The sequence below is a fragment of the Elaeis guineensis genome, chromosome 1 (assembly GCF_000442705.2).
Source record: "Elaeis guineensis isolate ETL-2024a chromosome 1, EG11, whole genome shotgun sequence".
Classification (NCBI taxonomy): domain Eukaryota; kingdom Viridiplantae; phylum Streptophyta; class Magnoliopsida; order Arecales; family Arecaceae; genus Elaeis; species Elaeis guineensis.
The window spans coordinates 164729123-164738762 of NC_025993.2; the positions used below are offsets into that span (position 1 = coordinate 164729123).

The 9640-nt window shown below is 37.8% G+C and overlaps 1 protein-coding gene across 1 annotated transcript; it reads right to left on the reverse strand.

Annotated features, from left to right (window-relative positions):
* Positions 1 to 1642: 1642 nt before the first annotated feature.
* Positions 1643 to 9271, reverse strand: LOC105060604 (subtilisin-like protease SBT5.3). The gene is made up of 13 exons (XM_010944393.3): positions 9131 to 9271; positions 8747 to 9013; positions 7251 to 7274; positions 6592 to 6701; positions 6421 to 6518; positions 6174 to 6338; positions 5836 to 5944; positions 4529 to 5045; positions 4300 to 4397; positions 3378 to 3623; positions 2710 to 2824; positions 2349 to 2562; positions 1643 to 2181 (listed from the first exon to the last, which is right to left on the reverse strand). Exons 1-13 carry the CDS (start codon positions 9269 to 9271, stop codon positions 1643 to 1645), a joined length of 2643 nt encoding a protein of 880 aa, XP_010942695.2.
* Between the last annotated feature and the right edge of the window lie 369 nt (positions 9272 to 9640).

Consider the following 9640-nt stretch of genomic DNA (forward strand, 5'->3'; position numbering starts at 1 on the left):
GGTGATCCTAAGATTTACCTAGTGCATAGTCAATGCACACGAGTCTCACATGCACCCATTCAAATCCAACCAGAAATACAATGATTAGTCATTGTAAACCGAAATTACTTCTTTGATTACATTTATAATGATTTTATTTGAGTTTCTTAACCCCCTATAAATATCGAAGGTCTATCCAAAAGTATAGCTGATATGGGACTGGCATCCTTGGTAAGGGTCTAAATCCATAAAGAAATAAAAAAAAAAAAAAATCCTTAACTAGACCTACACCCATGCAATGCACGAAAATTAAAATAAAAAAATTATAAATGATAACAAAAAAATAATATTTTTATTAAATTATATAAAATAAAGATGAAATACAGCTAAAGATGAAAAAATTAATAACAAATAATAAAATTAAACTCATATAAAAAAAATAAAAAAAAGCAAAGGATGAAAAAAAAAATCTATGTGTCTAACGTTATAAAATACCAATATGTTTCTATGTTTCGGAAAGCATTTTTTATTGTTTTAAGTCTCCAATAGCAAAGGCAAATAAGTATTTTTAGGTTTAGTATCTACCGTTTAATTCTCAATGAGCAACTAAGCAAAAAGGAAAGATCCAATGATGAAAGAAAACAGCGTTTATGCTAGATAACTATTGTAAAGTAAAAATAAAAGATCTAATGAACATCACTGCAAAAGAGTAGGTCATTAAGTAATCATCTGGAAGAAACAACTATAGACCATTGTACAAACAAAGCCCCCAAAAATTATAATATGTAAACATAAAATCTATTACAAATGCGAATCTTATAAGAGTAAAGTTTATGTTGCATGGTATTGGTATAAAAAATTATACATCAGTATCATATATTATAGGAGCCAAAATTAATAGTGTCCATTGTTAACTAAAAGAAATCTTTTTAGTTTATATTCTGGAAATTTTTTTGAAGACAACATTTTTTGTAGGTTCGACATAACGTCTTTATTTTCGGTAACCAAAATTTTTAATCATCTTCTGCGTCTTCAGGTTCATATTCAGGTATAAGGTGTATGCACATCTTAAGAGTAAGTTAAAAGAACTTTGGATCAATTATATTCTCCAATAAATAATGGATCAATCATATGTGTAAATTCTTGTTATCATCCTGAAAAATATGTATCTCGAAAATATTTATATAACACCCTATCAAAAGTTCGGATATCTTCGATCAGATCTCAACCATGCTTTTATATAATATACAACCATGCTTTTATATAATATATTGATGTTAACTTTGCTTTTATATAATATATTGATGTTACCTTTGCTCAATTCCTCATTGCAATTATATCAAAAGAACGCTAACCATATGAAAATAATGTCCCTTTCAGCAAAACGCAGAATGAAGTCGTCATACCATGTGCAAGAGAAGAAATAATAAAACTATCGGAAAGGAAGATATTCTTTAATGCTTTTGAATTGCCGAAATGGCAACTAATTCAAGTGACCAACTGAAACAATGTCAACCTAAACACTAATATCAACTGCTAAGAAAATTTAAATGAACGGTACCTATGACGCTATTTCCCTGTTCTCTCTGAGGAACATGGCTTACACCTAGAAAAATCTAAGAAAACATAGAGGAAATCCTATGGATCCATCAAGCCAACAACCTCACGCAAAGGCGTTCACCACTAGAGGAATTCTCACATAATGCTTCCCATCGGACCATATCAACCTTCCAAATTGATATCCTCTACCAATGCTGCCTTCTTGTGACTTCAAAGTGACCTCAAACACCTTCTCCTCCCCAACCTTATCAAACTTGAGGATCTCCGGCTTCACCGTCACGGTTATCCCATAAGGAGGTTCTACTCGGACCTTGTACGTCCCAGGTGATCCAACGTTCTTCATGGTGCGAGTCACAGTAAGAGTCCTCGTAACGTTAGGAGCTGCAATCGAAGGGTAATTCAAGTCCTCCAAATTCATAGGAGTAGTTGGGCATTGATAACCCTTCTTGAATTGAGCCAACTGGGTTGAATTGTAGCCAAAAGCACATAAGAAGCTCAAGTAGTCGGTGAAGTTGAGGTCGAAGACCAGGCCAGGGTCCATGGCACGGTTCGGTCGTATGTGACCAGAACCATATTCCAATGGTGTAGCTTTGGCCAAGCCGTAGTCTTTCATTGGTGATCCTGTGTTATCCCGACTTCTTGCTGCAAAAGAATGAGAGTTATATTAACATATCGACATTTTTCTTTTACTATGAAAGTGTTTTTTTTTTTTTTTTACTTAACATATAGAATAGCTTCTAACTTATAATTTCAAGTGCAATATCTTTGGCAAATCAAAACAATAATGTAAATAAACTGATGAGTATTACCTGTGGTCATGATGGCTGATCTAATAGCAGCAGGACTCCAGTCAGGGTGAAGTGTTTTGAGGAGACCAGCAACACCAGAGACATGGGGGCATGACATGGATGTGCCGGACATCAAGTTAAATGGGACGTAGCGATTGTCCAAGGTTAGGCCAGTGGCACTTGTGGCTCCCGTGAAGGCAGCAAGAATGCTCACGCCTGGTGCAGTGACATCAGGCTACAAAGGGAATTCATAAGTTGAGGTGATTGACGTGACAATATTCTTTTGGAAATTATAGTGATAAGTTAAGAAGTAATCCTTACAAACAAAAAAATGGAGGAGTAACTAATAAATTTACTGCAAGAATTAGCAGATAAATGAAACCTTCAAAATTTGAGGTGAGACGAGATTGGGTCCTTGAGAAGAGAACGCAGCCATCATTGGTGCCGGTTTCACTCCTAGTTCTGTTTTTGGGGCTGAAATGTAAGCTACGGGTGACCTAAAAAAAGAGTGAGATAAACTTAGCAAGCTGCATCAGTAAATTGCACGCGTGACATTCTTAACGACATATTTAGTATGGTGCATGAGTAAACTGCACGCGCGCACGCAGAGAGAGGAATTATTATAAGATTTCTTCTTCTTTTTAATTAAAATTTCAAAAAAAAATATATTATTGCTTTGAGCTTCTTAAGAAATATCATGCAATAAAATGAAGTAAAATGAACATATAATATAACAAAAAATTGAAAAAAAAAAAAAAAAAAAAGACTGTTTATTAGTTCATCTGGCTGGCATCCTGCTCTTAAGGGCTTGCCCTTGGAGAAGGTCCGAGGTTCAAAATCTAGGTAGGGGCGCAAGTACCATCATATAGCTAAAAAAAATATTCAAAAAATCCAAAAGCTATCTTTAGAAAATATAATTCCGTTTATTCATAAAAAATATATTTTTGCAAAACATACCAAAACGATGAAAGAAAGCAATATATATTTTCTAATTATGATTGCATATTTGATTGTTTTTTCTTTTCTTTTACTTTCTAAGCAAAAACTTACTTGGTAGAGTTCATATATTTGCGTAGTGCAAAACCATCTTCATAAGTAATCATTATAGCTGGAAGAAGATGCGGATCTGCAAGCAAGCTGTTTCCATTCGTTTTATCGTTTATGAGGATCATCCCGGCGCCTCCAGCCATCAGAACTTCTGCACCCTTATCCAGTCGCGCAACATCCCCACGGATGCATGCAACGATGTTTCCTTTGACTTTGTTGGGATCAAGAGAATCCGGGTAGCATAAATCGCTGTAACATTTCGAAAACAATCAAAATAGTAATTTATTATCATGTTGCATGAATTTGTCTGTAGCAAAATAGAATTACGTGATAATGTTAATTTGTTGAGGCTGAGGGCGTTACACGGCAAAAAATGAATTCATCAAACAATTAATTCCTAGTGCTTGACCACCATCATACTCACTTAAAAAAAAAAAAAAGTTTGAAATCCTATTAAAGAGCAAAAAATGTTTTCCATAAGTATGAAAGAAATCCGAACGGTAAAATTTAAAATTTTCCGAAAAAGAAAAGGAAGATGTAAGAGTTTCCAATTTCTATATATTAGTTCAAGGTAGAAGTAGTATCAGAGAAACAGCCGCAAAAAAGACATGGGGACGACCGATATAACTGGTGTACAATTAGCAAATGGACCTTGAGAACTTCCTGAAACTCATATATTGTGGAATGATGAATGGTTCAAAGATGTGTTAATTAATTCATGGAATGTGACCATGCTCAGAAGAATTCGAGAACATGCATGAGAAGACGAAAGAATGGATGGAAGAAATTAATAAAGATCACACAGTAAAACATGTCTAATTTCCGAAAAAATAATTTTATAGGGAGAAGTTGGTATGAAAAAAGACAGCTTGCTTTTGTCACTTCTATCTTAATTAAATGATGCCCAAAAATAAAAGCTCCTTACGCTTCACTGGCGGAAACGTTAGCTTTCTTGGCATCGGCACCACTGATCAACGGATAAAGCTTATTTGCTGGTAGCACTTCTGATGCAAGGCTCTCCCCCTGAACCACACTCAAACAAAAGCCCATCACTACTGTTACTTTTTCTAACTGACATTTACGTACCAAAAACTTGCATTGCAATGACGTAAAATGGATCACCAAGAACCAAATGAAGCTGAGAGGAGCACAACCTTTATCTGCGTCTTGTCACCAAGAGTGAGGAAGGCAAGGAAGTCCCTGTCGATAGTGCTAGCTCCCACAGTTAGGATCCATGGTGCAACGTTGGTCACCGACCCTGGAATGGGGCCGCTGTTGCCGGCAGAGCAGACCACCGTGATCCCATTGGCGACGGCATGCAAGGAGCCAATCGCAACCGAGTCCTCCAAGTAAAAGGTGGGGTCGCCGCCGAGGGACAGGGAGATCACGTCGACGCCATCATCGATGGCAGCTTCAAAGGCTGAAATGATGTCGGCGTTGTAGCAGTCCCCCCAGCAGACCTTGTAGGCAGCGACGCGCGCGTGCGGGGAGCCACCCTTGGCCGTGCCGTTGGCGTGGCCGAAGATGTTGGCCCCGGGGACGAAGCGACCTGCGGCGGTCGACAGGGTGTGGCTGCCATGGCCCTCGGTATCCCGTGCAGAGCCGTTGACGACCTTAATCCCGGATCCACTTTCGTATCCCTTGTAGAAGTACCGCGCTCCGATCAGCTTTCTGGATCCATAAAAAGAGAGCTTTACAACTATGTATATTACAATTACCGTACCCAAAAAAAAAAAAAAAAAAGAATAATATACTTATAGGTTATTTGAACCAATAAGAAAAAGAATTAATGGGATCAAAAAAGAATCCACTCAGAAAAATATTTGGTCTGCACAATTAAAGGTTATTCATGTAACTTGAGGTTTTAAGAAGCATTTAATATAATAAATATAATTATTTTTATTATAGGGTTGCCGATGCTTGATCAATCCATTGTAAATCAGATTATCTTTTAATAAAATAATCAGATCCAAATATGAATTTTTGATCTTTTAGTAAAAATATAAGATTCGGATTAATATATTTTTTTCGACTTATCATGCATCCGATCTATTTTACCTGAGCCGATCAATTGCCACATTTACTTGATTGACGGCAAAACTATATAAAACTTATAAGGCTCAAATGTGTTTAAGAACAGAAATGGCACAGCTGATGCGAATTATTTGGCTAGAATAGAGAAATTTCAAAATTGATGAAAATATGAAAGGTCTACCAATTTTTTTTGTGAAATATTTGGAACAATTTTCCAAGTCATAAGAGACATTTAAAAAATATATATCTATGATGCATTTTGATAAATGAATAGTGAATAATTTGTTCAATATTTAATAGTTCCGAAACAAATTATTTGGCGAGTACTGTTCTTGAGAATCATTAGCACAAAGATAAACTTATGTATCATTATTAACGGTAGTTTTTATTTTACTGTGGTTAGGAGTTGGAGCCTAAAATAAAAGACCTGTTGCAAGGCACCCCTTCTTTAGTGTTATTCTGGCAGAATCCTTTCCATCTAGATGGAACCGGCCCCATTCCTCGATCATTGAAGCTCTCAGATTCTGGCCACACCCCTGAATCAGAAGAAGAGAGAATTATGTCAAATTCCAATTCATATGACAAAGTAATAAAAAAAAAAAAAGGAATATAAAAACTTGTTCTCGAAAAGTAATCGAACAGATTCTATTACATAAATTACGATGTTTTTATTTTTTTGAGAACATATTCCACAAGACTAGAGAAAACAAATTTAATCACTAATACCATAGATAAAGGATGTTAAAAATAGGCAAAGAAGTCAACCAGTGTCAAGATTTGCAATGATTGTATCGTTGCCAAAATTTGCCTGGGCCCAAATTGATTGTGGGGGGACCCTGCCATTTCTCTCCATTGCAACTAGATCCCATGATCTCGTTGTCTGCAATTTCTTTGCCGTGTTTTCAAATACTGATATAACTTCAGGATGTTCTGCACATAAAATTAAACCAAATTGTTTAGAAAAAATGCAAAAGAAATACAACTCAAATCTAAAACAGAAATAAGATCTAACTTGAGATCCGTTTTGCTTCTTCCTCTTCTAAAGTTGCAGCAAAGCCATTGATATATTTGGTGTATGAGTAAAACATTTCCTCGCGGGCCTTTTCCTTGCTGCGAAAGATATAAATCAGCGAGATGGATAAAATATATATGTTAAAGATCAAGCAAATGCGAACTGCCTCACCTTCCCAAAAAGGAACCCAAGAACTCGTGGTGAGAGTCTGTGACTCGCTTGTAGTCTTCCACAGTGGCGTGGGGCCCATGAGAATGACCACCAAGGTACACAACATAAGACTGCCATTAAACCAATATACAAATATATGAATAATATCCAAGGAAAACAATTTTATAATATCACTATGGTGATAACCTGATAATATTCTCACATATATTCTCACACATATATAAGTAACTCGTTATTTTTCAGAGAAATCTATTCAAACTACAGGTGGGAATTGGATAATGTTGATCAATGACTATACATATATAATACTTCTTTTACTCATCTATATTCTTCATTTTATTTTTCTTTTATCTCCTTACAGCCATAGAATATTTGCTCAAATAAAACCTGAAACCAAGCAAAACTTGCCTTTAGTTTTCATCAAATTGTCAACCTTCTTTTTTTTTTTTTTTTTTGTTTTAGTTATGCATGAGAGAACATATGAATTTTTAAGTATGACTTCAAAAAAAAAAAAAGAAGAAGAAGAAGGAGAAGAAGAAGAAGAAGAAGAAAAGAAAAAAGAAAAAAAAGACAACTTCAGCCATTCCTCCAACCATCAATAATCTGAAAAAAACATTAAAACTGTATAAGAAAATATCAGAATACGTAGCATCGCTTGCCTTTTTAATAGCAGTAGCCGGATCCTGCAGGAAAGAAAAGATGAGAATTACAGTAAAAAGACGAAAACTCCTCCTCTCAATCTCCATCTCTCCTCTCTTCCTTCGCTCTCTCCTTGTTTCCTGAGTTGTTGTTATTAAGTCAGCTCTAATGACATCACCACTGTTCTTTGGCCGTGTATATATATAAGGATGTAAGAAACGTAAAGGGGAGTTAAATTTTCGTAGTGAAAGATAAGAAGGGTTATCAAAAATCAAAAATCTAGTGAGAGAATTCTTCTACGTAAAGATCGGGGGGGTACTAACTGTTATGGACTTGTTCCCCGGATGAGAACCAAGATGCAAACCTCAAACCTAGTCTGAAATTAAGGAGATTAAGTCGTCTTAGATTGTCCCGTCATGCAAGGGAACATGCCAGCGATCACTTGGGGACACTTGGATCACGCATCAACCAATCAGCTTTAAGCACCGCAAAATGGTTTTGATGGATATACACGGTGGACATTTAACCACTAATGGTTGTGGCGTTAAAATTAGCCAACAAAAAAACCAAAAAAAGGCAATCAATGTTGATAATGCTCAGCAGCTATAATGGCCCTTTTTTTTAAAATGGTCCATGCTTGCCTGATAAAATGATTTTTAAAAATTCAAACGTTTTTCGTTAAATTTAAATTTAATTTACGATGCTTAGCTGCAAAAGATGTTGTTTAAACTATTCCATGCCTATCTGATAGAACTTAATCTATCAAATTTTAACTTTTCTCAAAAATCAAATTTAGTTTATATTGCTCAGCTGTAACAGCCGTTGTTTAGGCTATTCCATGCTTATCTGTTAGGCCTCCGTTTGACAAGTGGTATGTGTGTGTGGGGGGGGGGTGTTCAAAGCATATTGCATTGTGCAATTCAGAGGATCTTTTGTTAGTGGTTCTTTTTCTGCTCTCAATTTTGATTTGCTTCATGTTTCCCTTTATATATATATATATATATATATAAAGAAACAGAGCTTATCTCAGGTGCAATACATTATACATACAACTTATATATGATGAGAGGTGGACAATTCTTTGAGTTTTTCCCAGATGGCAACAATGCAACCCTCTAACTAGAAAGCAATTTGTTCCCTTCATATTTGTATGTTCATGCGTATGATCAATAATTATAATTTACATCCCTGGTTTTATTCTTTTCCTTTTATTGTGCAAAATTTGCTTCACTGGTTATAAGCTTGTCGTCTGTGAGAAGACTTGAAGAAACCGTGTAGTTCATTAAGCCACTTCTCAGAACCAAAAAAGCCTTTCCACCAGAACAGCTTCCACAGCTATTCTGTCTCTGTAAAAGTGAAGTCTAACAGATTTACTTTGCCTGGCTTGCAAGGTCTGGATCACTCATTGCAAGTATCAGCTAATTAGAATTCGAGTATTAGTTTGTTTGGGCGCGAGAGGGAGCCATATATGTGGTTCACGCGTAGCTTCCTCGTTCGCCTTCGCTCAGCGCTTCACCGAAGATGCGTTGCGGAAGTCGATGGAAGAAAGAGCCGGGGCCAGTGGCAGAGGAGGGGGGAGGGTTTTGACGCCGTAGCGGGCGATGGGAAGGCCGATGTCGGAGACGATGAGGAGGAAGGCGACGGCATAGAGCGGCGGGAGGTCCAGGAATGCGCTGGACCACGCGCAGGCGTCGCGGGCGCTCGAGAGGTTAGGGGAAGGGGCGACCTCGATGGACGAGATGCGGATGCCAGCGTAGAGCGATCGGTGGAACGGCCACTCGCACTGTCCCTCCGCATTCCCCACCTAAATGTATGCTGCTCGCGTCTGCCCGCCGGCACTGGTGGCGAGGTGAGATGTATGGAGGCTGCACGCGCTTGGGCAGAAGCCCTCCACGGCTACGTCCTCAGTCGTGAGCACCACCGCGAGGGATGTAGATGCCGGCGTAGGCTGGCCGATGGAACGGCCACGCGCATTGCCCCAGACATTGTTCCCCCGTGTTCTCCACCCAAATATACGTTGCCTGTGCCGGTGATGAGGCATGACGTATGGAGGCCTCACGAGCTCGAGTAGGAGCCCTCCATGGCTGCGTCCTCGACCGTGAGCACCAGCGCGAGGCCGGTGACGAGGTGGGAGCGGTTCAAGTCATTAGGTGTTCACGTTTGACTCGGATGGAGGCTTGGAGCAAACAGGAAAGCTTAGCCGGTGGCTTGGCTTTTGGGTTTTGAGTTGGATATTTATATATAAGAGCCTAGAAGGGATAAATATCCGTCTAAAAATTTGGAGCTCAAAACCTATGTCCAACCCCGTCCATCGTTATTGGTATAAAAAAAAATATCTAACACAAAACCCCAGCCATCTTTCATTAAAAAACAAGCAAATATTAACCAAAGGATAGTTAAATCACACAGT

Excerpts from the sequence above, each read along its gene's own strand:
- LOC105060604 (XM_010944393.3), bottom strand. The coding sequence starts at position 9,271 with ATGCCTCATCACCGGCACAGGCAACGTATATTTGGGTGGAGAACACGG. Across the intron at positions 4,398-4,528 it reads GTGACAAGACGCAGATAAAG|GGGGAGAGCCTTGCATCAGA; the intron begins GTTGTGCTCCTC and ends AGTGTGGTTCAG. Across the intron at positions 2,563-2,709 it reads TCTCACCTCAAATTTTGAAG|CCTGATGTCACTGCACCAGG; the intron begins GTTTCATTTATC and ends TTCCCTTTGTAG.